Here is a 16,756-nt window from a genome sequence, read left to right on the forward strand (position 1 = left end):
GACAGTAATCTGATTTCTGAAGTCAGTGCAGTTTTTCTGATATTCCTGTCACTGTGGTACTCTAGAATACTAAATGATTGACATCATACTTTAGCGGTTTGATGCAGCTGAAGCTTGACTTTGCGATGGCCCAGTGCCATACTTTTTAAAACTAACAGCGCAGATCGCATAACGTCAAGGAACTTTTGTAAAACCGCAGCCTCTTAAATTATAGTTTAGGTTCTTGGATCATAAAAAGGAACAGTTTTGTAGCGTTTGGATAATTATTAACAGTGACTTAAGTCTACTGATGTTGTTGCACAATTATTGAATGAAACCATCAAAAAAATCTGTCAGGGTTGGTAAACACAGCAGTCAGTAAGTGCTTTTCTGGACCAGTAGCCTCCCCTATTGACACTGTCCGCATCTGTGTTGCTCTTGTAAATGAAATGTTGATATTTGGATGGCCATCTCCATCTTACAAGGCAGTTTTGGATGTCATAACTCTCTCTAATACTGCCTGGTAATGATGATGATGACCCCCTGCAAGCATCATAGAGTCAACACATAACACACAAACACAATCCCGTTTAGCACTGCATTTTCTTAGTCCTTGAGCCAGTGTGTAGTAATATCTTATGAGTTGGTGGTAGCTTTGAGTATTATTCTAAGGGTTGTGTAGACTTAGATATGCTCTGAGTTGGATATAGATAGATATAGTTATGTGCTTTTGATATTCACTTTCTCTGGCTTCCAGGACACATCTTACCTGACAGTGCTCGGCTGTACACAGATGTTCTAACACTGTCTGGTAATGATGTTCCCTGAAAGACCTTCAAACAACCACATCAATAATCCCAACAACCAATAGGGGTGCAACGGCACTGTGGCATACCTGAAGCAGGAAGCATTTGCTGTTTGTAAATAGTTTTTGGTACATTTTCTGGTCAATGCTATATGTTTAATAGTGAGGCCCTTGTATGGCATTGTCATAGTTCAGCTGTCGACTCCAAATCAGGTGATCTCCAGTTTACAGTACAGCACATGAAAATATAGATGCTGTAGTAGGGTAGTTATTTTTAAAGGACTACATAGCTAAATAATAAGATGATGGAACAACAACCAGAACAGGTGACACACACTAGACAGTGAAGGCTGACAGAGATAGTCCCATAGGAAAAGAGATTGACGCTGTCTGTGGTGAACACCTTCTGCCTAACCCCCCTTTTGTGATAGGTAGTTCCTTCCTACCTCCTGCCTTTTGTGTAGATTTTCCACCCCACCCAGTAGTTAAAGAATACCAGTGAAATTACTGTTGCAGTAGGAGCCACTTCCTCTACCCCTCCCCCAGTCGGAGCTGAGCCTGTGCTTTAGTTGGCTTGTGATTGGTCCAGCGCTACTGTACCTGCGTGGCATATTGTGTAGCTGACACCTGAGATCTGTGTGAGAAAAATAAACACAACGATCTCTATTGCTCTCCTACTCTCATGCTCTCTCTCTCTCTCTCTCTCTCTCTCTCTCTCTCTCTCTCTCTCTCTCTCTCTCTCTCTCTCTTCTCTTTTATAACTCTCAACCTATTTATAACTCTCAACCAATTGGCCTGTTTTTCTATTCAACACACTATTTTTCAAGGAAAAGTGAAGGGAGACGAGGAACTAGGCTGCTCCCACCTGGTACTCTACCCTGCACCTTAGAGACAGCTGTACATAGAGTCATTGAAAACTGGTAACATTAATGTTTACATACTGTTTTACCCACTCTATGTATATACTGTATTTTAGTCATCGATCATCCTATATAACTACTGTTGTACGCATCTTTTCTATTCATATGCTGTCTAACACACTACATTATATGCATACTGTATACAGTACCAGTCAAAAGTTTAGACACACCTACTCATTCAAGGGTTTTTCTTTATATTTACTATTTTCTACATTGTAAAATAATAATTAAGACATGCAAACTATGAAATAACACATACAGAATCATTTAGTAACCCAAAAAATGTTAAAGTGTTATTTGAGATTTGAGATTCTTCAATGTAGCCACTCACAGGTTTGCACACTCTTGGCATACTCTCAACCAGCTTCATGACATAGTCACCTGGAATGCATTTCAGTTAACAGGTGTTCCTTGTTAAAAGTTCATTTGTGGAATTTCTTTACTTCTTAATGCGTTGGAGACAATGTTGTGTTGTGACAAGGTAGGGGTGGTATACAGAAGTTAGCCTTATTTGGTGAAAGTCCAAGTCCATATTATGGCAAGAACAGCTCAAATAAGCAAAGTAAAACAACAGTCCATCGTTACTTTAAGACATGAAGGTCTGTCCATGCAGAACATTTCAAGAACTTTGAAAGTTTCTTCAGGCACAGTTGCAAAAACCATCAAGTGCTATGATGATACTGGCTCTCATGAGGACCGCCACAGGAAAGGAAGACCCAGAGTTTCCTCTGATGCAGAGGATACGTTCATTAGAGTTACCAACCTCAGATTGCAGCCCAAATAAATACTTCACAGAGTTCAAGTAACAGACACATCTCAACATCAACTGTTCAGAGGAGACTGCATGAATCAGGTCTTCATGGTGGAATTGCTGCAAAGAAACCACTACTAATGGACACCAATAATAAGAAGAGACTTGCTTGGGCAAAGGAACATGAGCAATGGACATTAGACTGGTGTAAATCTGTCCTTTGGTCTGATGAGTGCAAATATGAGATTTTTGTTTCCAACCTCAGTGTCTTTGTGAGACGCAGAGTAGGTGAACAGATGATCTCTGCATGTGTGGTTCCCGCCGTGAAGCATGGAGCAGGAGGTGTGGGGGTCTTTGCTGGTGACACTGTCAGCGATGAATTTAGAACTCAAGGCACACTTAACCAGCATGGCTGTTGGAGAAGCATTCCTCATGAAGCTGGCTGAGAGAATGTCAAGAGTGTGCAAAGCTGTCATCAAGGCAAAGGGTGGCTACTTTGAATAATCTAAAATCTAAAATACTTTTTTGGTTACTACATTATTCCATGTCTGTTATTTCCTAGTTTTGATGTCTTCACTATTATTCTACAATGTAGAAGATATATAAAAATAAAGAAAAACCTTTGAATGAGTAGGTGTGTCCAAACTTATTACTGGTACTATATATATTTATATTCCAGTCTTTGACATAAGAAACTTCCGATATTTCTTAATTTCTTTTTTTTTCTGGATAATGTGTATATTGTTTTATTATTTTGCATTCTGCTCCATCTACAATAATTTCTGCAAATCTGTGTATGCGGCCAATAAACTTTGATTTGAAAATGTACGCACAGATGACTGTAATTCGCTTTGGATAAAAGAGTCTGCTCAATGGCATATTTTATTATATTATAATTTGAATCATTTTATCAGACTGTGTGTTCTCAAACAATAGGTTGACTGTACAAGTCAATGGACAACAGAGATAAAAGCATAAGGTGATTGAGGTGTTTGTCAAGGGCTGTACTTCTGAGTTCTGGTTTAACACACAGATATCGAATCACCCCTTTGCGTACTCATTCTGTTCTCTGAAATTGTAGGCCAATTACATAATTCATTTGCATGTCCTTTTAAAGTTCAAATTATTGAAAGATTGTGTCATCTTGCCTTTTGACATGTTTTGCTCCACTGATAAACTATTAACTCTGATAGATTTGTACATTTTTCACCACTGGTACCTTGATGTATTTCTATAAACTATTCCAATTCTCCAACATTTCTGTCTTCTGTCTTCACAGCTTGTCTGTCATCAAGCTGCTGTGGCTACAAAGACCCTGGCTACTTTCCTCTGATGCTCCTACCTTAACCTTGTAATTGTCGTCTTACCAGACAAGTTTAGATCTAGCTACTCTGTCTAATACTGTCTGGTAATGCCGTCCATTACAAGGTGTCTCATCGCTCTTTCCCTGTCAGTCTCTTGGACAATCCTGTACAAATGAACTGGTATCGGGTCATATGATATTTTTTCACACCTCAATGATTTCTCCAATTACTGGCTTAGAATGTTTAATTGCAGGTCAATTTTTTGGTGGAATTATGTATTTGTATGTAAAATGTCTTGAACAGATATTTGCTAACAGTATTTTGTTGATTATGTTAATAAAGGTCATCAACGTTCTTTTGTGCTTTTCATTATCATATGAATCATTATAAACAGCATGAGCGAGCGCCCACGAATTCACACCCACCCACCCACTCATACACGCACACACTGAGCAACTCACACACACACATATTATTAAGTAATAATGCCAGAAGGGGTGTGGTATATGGCCAATATACCACAGCTAAGGGCTGTTCTTATGCACAACGCAACGCAGAGTGCCTGGACACAGCCCTTAGCCGTGGTATATTGGCCATATATCACAAACCACTGAGGTGCCTTGTTGCTATTATAAACTGGATACTAAAGTAATTAGAGCAGTAAAAATAAATGTTTTGTCTGATATAAAGGTCTGATATACCACGGCTGTCAGCCAATCATCATTCAGGGCTCTAACCACCCAGTTTATAATTGCTGATGAAGCATGATTACACCAACTAGAACAGACTGATGCTGCCACACATGAAGCATAGCACCATTTTTGAAATATATATCTACCGCAAAAAAAAAGCTTATAGCTTCAGTCGTTGTACTATACTTTTTGTGCACTAGGTGGAGGTAAAGTTCCATTCTGAACTCAGGCAATAAAAAAAATGCATTTCCGGCACAGTGCACATACAGGGGTATTACTTCCGGTTTCTACCACAGTAGCCGTTAGACAGTTTTCATTGATACAGCGCACAACATTCGCTAATTTGCAGTTTTAGTATATTTATTTATACAATTACTCTAGATTTGTTTAGTCACCATGTCCGGAATACCACCAGATACCTGGCAGCCACCCACAGTGAGCCTGGAGACAACGTAAGTTCTCATAGCTTGCTAGCCTAACTAACCTTAGCTAAATGTTTTGAGTGAATGAATAGCTAAAGTTAGCTAGTTAGCTAACTCGTTCGGAGTTACGCTAATCATGTTTTTCGAATACCAAATGCTGTCCATTGGTTAATTTAATATCCGATGGAAAATGAATGCTCCATCTTAGCAACATGTCATGCCCTCTCTTTTGTTCCAGAATGGGTACAATTGCAGTGGAACTATACTGGAGACATGCTCCCAAAACCTGCAAAAACTTTTCTGAGTTGGCCAGGAGAGGTTACTATAACAACACAAAGTTTCATCGTATCATCAAGGACTTCATGGTGCAGGGAGGAGACCCCACAGGAACAGGTGAGACAGACACACACACTCACACACACACACAGATATACACACACTAACATAGATGAGGCCTGGAGAAATTCTTCAGAATGCCACTTGTTCCACTGCCAGGCTTTTGTCTTCCTGAGCATGAATCAGCTGTTCACTTTCTTTTTAGATGCATTCAGAATGTTCCAGGGAGACAGAAAAGAAGAGTCACTAACTCAAATGATGAACTCATAACTCTGTTGATGTCAACATCAGATTCTTACTCCCTGTAATGTGTTGCTTATAGGTCGTGGCGGGGCCTCCATATTTGGCAAAGAGTTTGAAGATGAACTTCACCCTGACCTGAAATTCACAGGTAACAATAGTCTCACAGTAATGAAATTGAAAAAAACATATCATAGTACCAAAATGTAGTATTTTTATGGTGCTTTCTACTGCTCTCTTATGGTGCTCTCTCCCTAGGTGCAGGGATCCTAGCGATGGCCAATGCAGGACCAGATACAAATGGAAGCCAGTTCTTCCTGACCCTGGGGCCTACTCAGTGGTTGGATGGGAAGCACAGTATCTTTGGGAGGGTATGCCAAGGTATGGCAGTGGTCAACCGCGTCGGCATGGTGGAAACAAACACACAAGACCGACCTGCCGATGACATAAAAATCCTCAGGACGACTGTACCCAACTGAGATGCATTCATACAACCAAGGGCAACATTTATTTGTACATTCATTTTGTCATGATTTTTTTGTAATAAATGCCTTTGAATTACTTTTGGTATTCTCAAATCAATAATGTAACCATTGTCATAATCGCTTAAATTGTTGTGTGTGTAGGGTGTGTGGGTAAAATCACTGGGCAAGGCCCAACCCCATTACATTTTTATTACCGTATTACGACATATATGTTGTGATAATTGCGTTTGTTTGCTCTATAAGCCGTTGGTTCATATGCCTTGCAAACGTATTGGCCTAAGGCCGAGACAATAAGACGCATTGGCAGAATAAATTCAACCACACCTATGTTTCATCATAAATCCGGAGAGCAACCTCTGTTACATGACTTACAGCATGGTCAAGCAAGTGAATGCTTCCAACATTTTTGGACTACTAAACAACTTGATTTAGAACCAGAGTTACCGCAAAGAAAACAGGAGCTGCCTCCACTATTCCAGCAACCACTTCAACATCATCAAATCACCTATGCTTAGTCTACAACTAAATGATTCCAAAAACAATTTAGGGCAATCAAAGTAAGCTAAATATGATGTAGCTGTCCATGTTTCTGACTTCTCTGTGCGTATGTGCGTGCACGTGTTTGTGCAAGTAGAAAAAACATGCTGACACCCTATTTGTAGAGAAATGCCAATGCCACCTTCCTCTCATGTTGACGAAGCAGTGTGACTCGTACAGTACACGCTTTTATTTTTTGTTTTCGTAGGCTACCTGGCTAAAATGCTTTCTCGCTAGCCTAACTTTTTAATTGGCAACAATGAGCCAGGCCAGCTAGTTAACATTAGCCTACTACATCTGGCTACATATCGAACTTCCATCCTCTCAAGCCAGGGGCACAATGTATGAATTAATGGTTGGATCAGATTTGACGTTATTGGCCAGTGGGGAGAATTAAGTAAAACCACAAGTCCAAATCCCTATTTCCATCCATGTCTAATTTAGGGAACTAGCAACCAGAGGACAACAACACAAGGCTACAATTCAAGTTTTATTTTCTGTCATGTGTTTTGCTCTCGATGTGACTTTAGTGAATCCAAATCCAAACTGGCTTCCCTTGACACTTTTTGAGATGCGCCTGGACCATTCATAGCTGAGTTCCCTCAGTTCTGCTCAACGGTTGATTGGCTATTATTTTATACTTTTTTTTATCAAGGCAGGCCAAATGCTCGCTGGCTTCCCTTGCGTACAATGCTACTGGCGACAACAATGTCATATTCCTTTTGACCAGACAGCATCAGATAGATGGCCTACACATACAGATATAGAGGGGTGCTGTTTCGCTCCCTTGGATGCTTTCTCTGGTGATATAGTACATTCAGCCTCTTGCAAACTGAAAGAAAATTATGAAGCACAGAGACGAAAAATACATTATTTTATTTTTTTGAATTGTTTATTGGTCAATTTTGAATACACGCCACTGTGGGTGACATGGTCGGAGTGACAAACTTGAAATAAAGCTGTGAGCAGCAATGAATGGGGTTCACAGTATGACTGAAAGGACACAAGATCCGTTGGATAACAAAGTAAGAACTCTATCATGTAGGAACTATCTTCGTTTATGTGCAATCATGAGTCTAAAAACAAAATGTAGTGAATCTGAAGTTTGGTTCATGAGGAGAAGGTTATTGCAGATTATTTTGCATGAATCGTTTCCTTATTTTTTTAAGATATAAAAAACGGAATAACCAGTTTCCCAGTCCCTGCCGATGGAAAAACATCACCTCAGCACGATGCTACCACCACCGTCCTTCATTGCAAATAAAAATCTATTTTAATTACAGGTTGTAATGCAAAAAAATAGGCAAAACGCCAAGGGGGATGAATACTTTTGCAAGGCACTGTTACTAAGCCATATTTTCTCAAACTAATGAGCCTATATTCCAATTTTTTTTAAATGATTGTTTTAAGCATTAGCATTACAGTTTTTAAAAAGGGGAATAGTTCATTTTACAATTTTTTTAAGATTTCAATGTCAAACTTAACATGGTAATCATGGTAATGTCTTCAAGTTGATAGGCCACTGTGAAGTTCATTTACAACGGATTTAAATGGACACGTCAAATCGGATTTCCTGATTTATCAGTTTCTCAGCCATGTCTTAACCAATCAAATTGAGGCAAATTTGTTTAACATGAGGAAAGACACCTACATACAAAGTTTTAAGTCTAGGTCGAACAGGGCGGCGGATATGAGGATGTGAGACTGCTTTTAACAGTGCCAACTATAGGCCAATCGGTGGCATTCTTTTAGAACAATTTTCTCATGGCCTCTAGTTTCTGTGTGCAAATCTAGAAAACAAAGTTATCAATCTAGGTTATTATCTAGGCTTGAGTTATTTGACCATGTCAGCTTAGCTGAGAACCCCTAAATATGCCTGCTGTTTCTTATCTGATGCTTGCAGATAACTCTCAACCTATAACTTGAACAGACTACCTCTGGAGGGAGACAAACAACAAAGCATACTGTAGGCCTTCTATTTCATTAGACGGTTATGTGACATAAGATATAGCCAACTCTTGTGGACACAGATAGGATGTTTTGGTTATAATGTTTGGTAATCTCCCTATAGCTTAAGGCACATTTCCCCAATTGACATTTTTTTTAAATTTAGCCCCACAAGTTTTCTGAGCAAATATTATATCATTATATATTATATCTGTTTGGGGTTCTTGCGGTCAATTTGCAGTCTACAAATTATTTGTAATTATGTTCCACCCCCCGACCATCCGCTCAAGAAAAAATTGTCCTGCGGCTAAATCTAGTTGATGATCCCTGGTTTAAGGGTTATCCAAGTTCACCTGGCACCTGCCCTTAGCAGGGTTTCGACTACTCATTTACCGGCTCCCACGGTTCATTGCATAAGATGCCAAACTTGCGTGCCAATTTGACAAAGGACCAAATTCACTGAAACGTTTTGTAACATCTAAAAGGTCCCTTATACAACCTTGGAAATCTGCCAATTTAGGAGGATTTTATGGATCCTGATTTTGTCCGTAGGCTATATTATAACACAGTTCTGAGTCTCGAGTACACAACTGGGTCAAAGACAGAACGTGTCCTAAGAGATAACATTTCTTTAATCATGACATTTTCAATTATCATTTTTAGCATTCAATGTGTAAGCAAATTTGGATCGGTTACAGGAAGGTATAAGGAAGTAGGTATGAGGAAGTAATACCGAAGACAAGATTCCAACATTAGTTGGAGACCACTGCCATATCTGTAACTCATCATAATGAATCTGAAGTAGAGTTTCTCCATGAGCAAGCAAATCTTATATAACTGAATTAATTGTTAACAGGTTTTTTGACAAAGTAGAGAGGAGAAGTTGGTTTTCACAGCCTGCCGTCGACTTTACATAACTTAATCATGCCAGGAGATGAAGCAAGACTGAAATGTTTCATAGGGAAGTACACACCTACAACATTAAACACAAATCCTCCATTAACACAAATGTCTCCATAAAAATAAAAAAATCCATATTTTAACTAAATTGATTTGTGGCCGCCCCTCACTTTTTTTCGCTGACCTTAGCTGTTCTCTGGGAGATAAAGCGGTGCATCACTGTTACACCAAACTCACTCAGCTCAGAAAAGTGCTATCTTCTTCTAATCAGTTGAGCGAACACATTTTTGTTAAGTCCACCAGACCAAACAGATGTGTTATGAAACGTTCCCCTTTGTCCTCTTCAAGCAGAGGTCTGGATGAGAGTTGAGGTTAATGGGTTTGAATTGGAATGCCGACTGCGAGCCAGGCCTAATCGCCCAACATCAGTGACCGTCCTCACTAATACTCTTGTGGCTGAATGGAAGCAAGTCCCCACAGCAATGTTCCAACATCTAGTGGAAATCCTTCCCAGAATAGTGGAGGAGGCTGTTATAGCAGTAAAGGGGGGACCAACTCCAATTTAATGCCCATGATTTTGGAATGAGATGTTTGACGAGCAGGTGTCCACATATCTTTGGTCATGTAGTGTATTTATGTCAAACTCTTTTCAATTTTGGCATTTTCAATTCAAATCCCTTCCTCAATTGAAAGACTTCAATTCGAATTGACCCCAACCCTCTATCACATATTGTAGGCTATATGATACATAGGCCTACATCCCACCAGACACTCTTACTGACAGTTGGGGCTGCTTTGCGTGATGTGTTGCCTCTACCTTCTTGCCCTTTGTGCTGTTGTCTGTGCCCAATAATGTTTGTACCCTGTTTTGTGCTGCTGCCATGTTGTGCCGCTACCATGTTGTTGTCCTATTGTGTTGCTACCATGCTGTGTTGTCATGTGTTGTGCCATGCTATGTTGTTATCTTAGGTCTCTCTTTAAGTTACAAAAATAAATTAGAATAGACAAAAAAAGGGCTGGTTTCATGGACACAGAATAAGCCTTGTCCTGGATACTATGTTGTTGTCTTAGGTCTCTTTTTATGTAGTGTTGTGTTGTCTCTCTTGTCGTGATGTGTGTTTTGTCCTATATTTTAATGAAATGTATTTGTATTTTTAATCCTAGCCCCCGTCCCCGCAGGAGGCCTTTTCGTAGGCCATCATTGTTTGTAAGAATTTGTTCTTAACTGACTTGCCTAGTTAAATAAAGGTAAAATAAATACAAATAAGGAGTAAGAAGGATCAGTGTTCTGTTTAAACATATTTTATTACAGAAACGTTAACAAAAATATATTGTAAAACAGTATTAGATAAAAATAGAACATTTCTACATAAATTAGGTAACTGCTAAAATAAAGGAAACACCAACATAAAGTGTCTTAATAGGGCGTTGGGCCACCATGAGCCACCATCACAACATCAATTCGCATCAGCATAGATTCTACAAGTGTCTGGAAATCTATTAGAGGGATGCAACACCATTCTTCCACAAGAAATTCTATAATTTGGTATTTTGTTGATGGTTGTGGATAACGCTGTCTCAGGTACCAGTCCAGAATCTCCCATAAGTGTTCGATTGGGTTGAGATCTGGTGACTGAGACACACTTTAAACCCCTCTTTGCTCCTTTGAGACCCCTCAAGTCAGAGATCTCTCCTTCTAGCCATGGTAGAATGACGGGATGTTTTAATTGCTTAATTAATCCAGGAACCACACCTGTGTGAAAGCAACTGCTTTCAATTGACCTTGTATCCCTCATTTATCCCTCATGTGTTTCCTTTCTTTTGGCAGTTACCTGTATATACAATGTTCCAGGTGTACTTGTTGACTTTCAAAAAATACATCAAAAACCCTGCTGTGGTAGATTTGTATTGCACGACCAACACTTCAGCAAGATACAACATGATACACACATCAGAAATGGATTTGAAGTTAAACAGTAGACTACAATGCATTATCTTTTTGTGACCAAATTACACACAGGGGTTTATAACATTATTCTTTAGAATTAGATCCTGAGGTTGTTCATTTTGTTTGTTCAAATAAGAGTAGTTCATTACAAATGGGGTGATTGCATGTCAATTTACCCGGCAAAATAAAAGGTACACGTCAACGCCTTGGATTGATGAACTACTGTATACTGAGTGTATGCACAGATTAAGCCCAATCCTGGACTAAAAAGCATATTCAATGGAGATTCTCTGTGTGTGGGAAACCGGCCCAAAATGTTAAGGTGATCTAGGTGTAGCTATTTTATGATTGGTCTTCAACCCACTAATCATTTCAATCTTAAGAAAAATATGTTTCTATGATTTCACACATTATGCTATAGATATTAAATTGATTAAGCTAAATAAAACTATGATATTACACTCACTATACATCATACTGCAGTTGAAACCTAATACCCCACATTACCCAAGCACAACTCTGAGCAGCTACATGAACTATATAAAACACAAAGCCCCCAAAAACTCTTAATATATATACAGTGGCGAGACAAAGTATGTGAACCATTTGGAAATACCTGGATTTCTGCATAAATTGGTCATAAAATGTCATCTGATCTTCATCTAGGTAACAACAATAGACAAACACAGTCTGCTTAAACTAATAAAACACAAACAATTATACATTTTCATGTCTTTATTGAACACACCGTGTAAACATTCACAGTGCAGGGTGGAAAAAGTATGTGAACCCTTGGATTTAATAAATGGTTGACCCTCATTTGGCAGCAATAACCTCAACCAAACGTTTTCTGTAGTTGCGGATCAGATCTGCACAAAAGTCAGGAGGAATTTTGGACCATTCCTCTTTACAAAACTGTTTCAGTTCAGCAATATTCTTGGGATGTCTGGTGTGAACTGCTCTCTTGAGGTCATGCCAAAATGTCTCAATCGGGTTGAGTCCTGACCTCAACCCAATTGAGACTGGGCCACTCCAGAATGCATATTTTCTTCTGTTGAAACCATTCTGTTGTTGATTTACTTCTGTGTTTTGGGTCGTTGTCCTGTTGCATCATTCAACTTCTGTTGAGCTTAAATTGGCGGACAGGTAACCTAACTTTCTCCTGCAAAATGTCTTGTGTGTGTTGTGTGTTCCTTCCAAACAACGCAACTGTAGTTTCATCTGTCCACAGAAGCAGTGGCTTCTTCCGTGGTGTCCTCCCCTGAACACCATCCTTGTTTAGTGTTTTACGTATCAAAGACTCATCAACAGAGATGTTAGCATGTTCCAGAGATTTCTGTAAGTCTTTAGCTGACACTCTAGGATTCTTCTTAACCTCATTGAGCATTCTACACTGTGCTCTTGCAGTCATTTTTGCAGGACAGCCATTCCTAGGGAGAGAAGCAACAGTGCCGAACTTTCTCCATTTATATACAATTTGTCTTGCACATCAAGGCTTTATGCAAGTCAACAATTCTTAGGTCTACTGAGATCTCTTTTGTTCAAGGCATGGTTCACATCAGGCAATGATTCTAGTGAATAGCAAACTCAAATTACGTGTGTTTTTTTATAGGGCAAGGCAGCTCTAACCAACATCTCATCTCCTCTATTTGATTGGACTCCAGGTTTTCTTTCATTTTACCTTTATTTAACTAGGCAAGAACAAATTCTTATTTTCAATGACGGCTTAGGAACAGTGGGTTAACTGCTTTGTTCAGGTGCAGAACGAGAGATTTGTACCTTGTCAGCTCAGGGATTCGAACTTGCAACCTTTCGGTTACTAATAAAACACTCAAACCACTAGGCTACCCTGCCACCAGGTTAGCTGACTCCTGACTCCAATTAGCTTTTGGAGAAGTCATTAGCCTAGGGGTTCACATACTTTTTCCAACCTACACTGTGAATGTTTAAATGATGCATTCAATATAGACAAAAAAAATACAATCATTTGAATGTTATTAGTTTAAGCACACTATGTTTGTCTATTATTGTAACTTAGATGAAGATCAGATCAAATTTGATGACCAATTTATGCAGAAATCCAGGTATTTCCAAAGGGATCACATACATTTTCTTGACACTGTGTGTGTATCTATATATATATATTTTTTTTAAGTTACAAAAATAGACAACAAAAAAAGGCTGGTTTCCCGGACACATATTAAGCCTTGTCCTGGACGAAAAATCATGGTCTCAGTCCCACTAGGCTTAATCTGTGTCTGGGAAACCAGCCCCAAAAGTACTAGTAGAACAGTCAGTCTATAGATTATTGCTGTATGTCTTCTCATCGTCAGTAACATGGTCCAGAGCATAGAGAACTACCATCTCCTCCTTCATCATCATAGGAAGGTCATCTGCTGGCCGACAGATTGTCTGGAGGCGCTTTGGGAGCAAAGTGGTCTCAAAGTAAGTATAATCAATGTGCTACAAAAGTATTCTTACAAATCTCAGAATAGTGCATAAACTCTATGCTAGAGATGAAAGAACCAGATGAAAGGTCCCAGCCTTTCCGATCAGATTAATTTTATTTAGCTTTTCTAATTTACATTTTAAAGATTATTAACTTTGTAAATATGACAAAGTGCAACAACAAGAATATGAATTTGATGCAATCATTCACACTTTTAAATGTTCCAGGGAAAACTTCCCATCATACTGACCTGCCAGAAAGTCCCTTTGCCCCAGTACAATTGGTAGACCATGGTGATGGGGATGAGAGATAGGGAGGACATAGCCAGGAACCACCCTAGCCAGTAGGCCCACCACGGGTACAAATATGTGTTGTTGAACTTCAAAGGGCTGTACTTCAGCAGGGAAAATACAAAGGTTCCCTTGAAGAGAGAAAAGAAGATGGCAGAAATATGTTGTTTCATTGTTGTTTTGATTATGTCTTGCCTTGCCATTGATAGACAGCAGAACGTTTTGTAAGCATAATTTCAGTTGTATCCATTAAAAAAAAGAATGAAATAATGATAAAAATGGACTGGGTTTAAACTCACTGTGCAGATAGTAGGGGTAATGTAGAGCCAACAATACTTGACCAGGGAGGAGGGCCTATAGCCAATCATATCCTCAATGTTGTCACAGAAGCGTTCAGCACCTTCGAAAGAGACAGACATGTTACAGGATGTAATGTGTACGCTAAGAATTGGGAAGCAAGTACAGGGAGTGTATTTAATAAAGGTTACATGGAACAAAACAAGAAACACGAGTAGAGTACAGACATGAAACATATAAACAGAAACAATAACACCTGAGGAAAGAACCAAAGGGTGTGACAGATATAGATGAGGTAATCAGGAAGGTGATGGAGTCCAGATGAGTCTCATGAGGCACAGGTGCTCGTAAAGAGGGTGACAGGTGTGTGTAATTATGAGTAAACTGGAGACAATGACCGCCACAGAGGAGCGGGAGTAGACGTGACAGTAGTTCCTCCCTGAGGAACCCGACGAGCCGGCATGAGGCGCGTGTACCCGCAGAGCCGGCTGAGGCGCGTGAACCCGCAGAGCCGGCTGAGGCACGAGAACCGCATAGCCGGCACTAGGCGAGTGAACCCGCAGAGCCGGCACGAGGCGCGTGAACCCGCAGAGCCGGGTGAGGAGCGAGAACCCGCAGAGCCGGCTGAGGCTTTCCTTTGGTGAGGCATTATTCTGCAACGTGTATGCTAAGAATCGGGAAGCAACTACAGGGAGTGCAAATTTTATAATAAATGGAAACTAGTACAAAACAAGAAACACGAAAAGTGTACAGACATGAAACCGAGTCAGCAATGCCTGGGTAATGAACCAAAGGGAGTGACTGATATAGGGGAGGTAATCAGGAAGGTGATGGAGTCCAGGTGAGTCTCATGAAGCGCAGGTGCACGTAACAATGGTAGCAGGTGTGAGTAATGATGAATAAACTGGCGACAACGAGCACCAGAGAGGAGGAGCGGGATTAGACGTGACAGAAGCCCATTTGAAATGGTATCTTTTTAACTAGCTCTTCCGTATGTTTTTTAAACGTTAGATCTTTATCAATCCAAATGCCCAGATATTTATAGGCGGGAACCCACTCGATGAGAGAACGATTCCAATTAGTAAATGTGTAGTGCATCCGTGAATTATAGAACAAGCAAATCAAAATATATTTTATATCTGAGATTCTTCTAATTGCTACCCTTTGCCTTGATGACAGCTTTGCACACTCTTGGCATTCTCTCAACCAGCTTCATGAGGTAGCCACCTGAAATGCATTTCAATTAACAGGTGAGCCTTGTTAATTTGTGGAATGTCTTTCCTTCTTAATGCGTTTGAGCCAATCAGTTGTGTTGTGACAAGGTGGGGGGTAAACAGAAGATAGCCCTATTTGGTAAAAGACCAAGTCCATGTTAAGGCAAGAACAGCTCAAATAAGAAAAGAGAAACAACAGTCCATCATCCCGCATGAGGGAGTGTAATCATCGACTGACACTAATTAGCATAACGCAACGGACATAAATATTCCTAGAAAATATTCCTATTCATGAAAATCACAAGTGAAATATATTGAGACACAGCTTAGCCCTTTGTTAATCACCCTGTCATCTCAGATTTTCAAAATATGCTTTACAGCCAAAGCTAGACAAGCATTTGTGTAAGTTTATCGATAGCCTAGCATAGCATTTTGTCCAGCTAGCAGCAGGTAACTTGGTCACGGAAATCAGAAAAGCAATCAAATTAAATCGTTTACCTTTGATGAGCTTCGGATGTTTTCACTCACGAGACTCCCAGTTAGATAGCCAATGTTTCTCTTTTCCAAAAATATTATTTTTGTAGGCGAAATAGCTCCGTTTGTTCTTCACGTTTGGATGAGAAATCACCCGGAAATTGCAGTCATGAAAACGCCGAAAAATATTCAAAATTAGCTCCATAATGTCGAAGGTGTTTTTCAAATATCTATTCGATAATATATCCACCGGGACAATTGGTTTTACAGTAGGACCGATTGGAATAATGGCTACCTCTGTATTTTACGCGAGAATCACTCTGAGAGCATCAGGTGACCACTTGCGCAATGTAGTCGCTTACGGGTATTCTTCAATATAAATGCGTAAAACTAACATTAGACCAGTGGAAATTTGTACTTTGGTCTAATGAGTCCAAATTGGAGATTTTTGGTTCCAACCGCTGTATCTTTGTGAGACACGGTGTGGGTGAACGGATTACATAGATTTTTATTTTATTTGTGTATTTGACACCGTAAAGCATGGAGGAGGTGTGGAAGTGCTTTGCTGGTAACGTTGTCTGTGATTTATTTCGAATTCAAGGCACACTTAACAAGCATGGCTACCACAACATTCTGCAGCAATATGCCATCCCATCTGTTTTGGGCTTAGTGGGACTATCATTTGTTTTTCAACAGGACAATGTCCCAACACAGGCTGTGTAAGGGCTATTTTACCAAGAAGGAGAGTGATGGAGTGCTGCATTAG

The 16,756-nt window shown here is 39.7% G+C and overlaps 2 protein-coding genes across 2 annotated transcripts in view; one reads left to right on the plus strand and one right to left on the minus strand.

Moving 5' to 3' along the window:
- The first annotated feature begins 4,707 nt into the window (after nucleotides 1-4,707).
- ppil1 (peptidylprolyl isomerase (cyclophilin)-like 1) lies at nucleotides 4,708-6,011 on the plus strand. Its single transcript, XM_020497676.2, has 4 exons — nucleotides 4,708-4,903; nucleotides 5,112-5,266; nucleotides 5,532-5,600; nucleotides 5,708-6,011. Exons 1-4 carry the CDS (start codon nucleotides 4,848-4,850, stop codon nucleotides 5,926-5,928), a joined length of 501 nt encoding a protein of 166 aa, XP_020353265.1. The 5' UTR covers nucleotides 4,708-4,847; the 3' UTR covers nucleotides 5,929-6,011.
- Nucleotides 6,012-10,604: 4,593 nt separating this feature from the next.
- Nucleotides 10,605-16,756, minus strand: part of slc6a11a (solute carrier family 6 member 11a) — a 38,184-nt gene continuing 32,032 nt past the window's right edge. The window contains exons 12-14 of the mRNA XM_020461966.2: nucleotides 14,305-14,405; nucleotides 13,966-14,136; nucleotides 10,605-13,687 (exon numbers count right to left, since the gene is read on the minus strand). Coding sequence (XP_020317555.2) covers nucleotides 13,565-13,687; nucleotides 13,966-14,136; nucleotides 14,305-14,405 — 395 coding nt within the window. The 3' untranslated portion in view covers nucleotides 10,605-13,564. The remainder of the gene's footprint in view (nucleotides 13,688-13,965; nucleotides 14,137-14,304; nucleotides 14,406-16,756) is intronic.

The sequence above is a fragment of the Oncorhynchus kisutch genome, linkage group LG1 (genome assembly GCF_002021735.2).
Source record: "Oncorhynchus kisutch isolate 150728-3 linkage group LG1, Okis_V2, whole genome shotgun sequence".
NCBI classification, from domain to species: domain Eukaryota; kingdom Metazoa; phylum Chordata; class Actinopteri; order Salmoniformes; family Salmonidae; genus Oncorhynchus; species Oncorhynchus kisutch.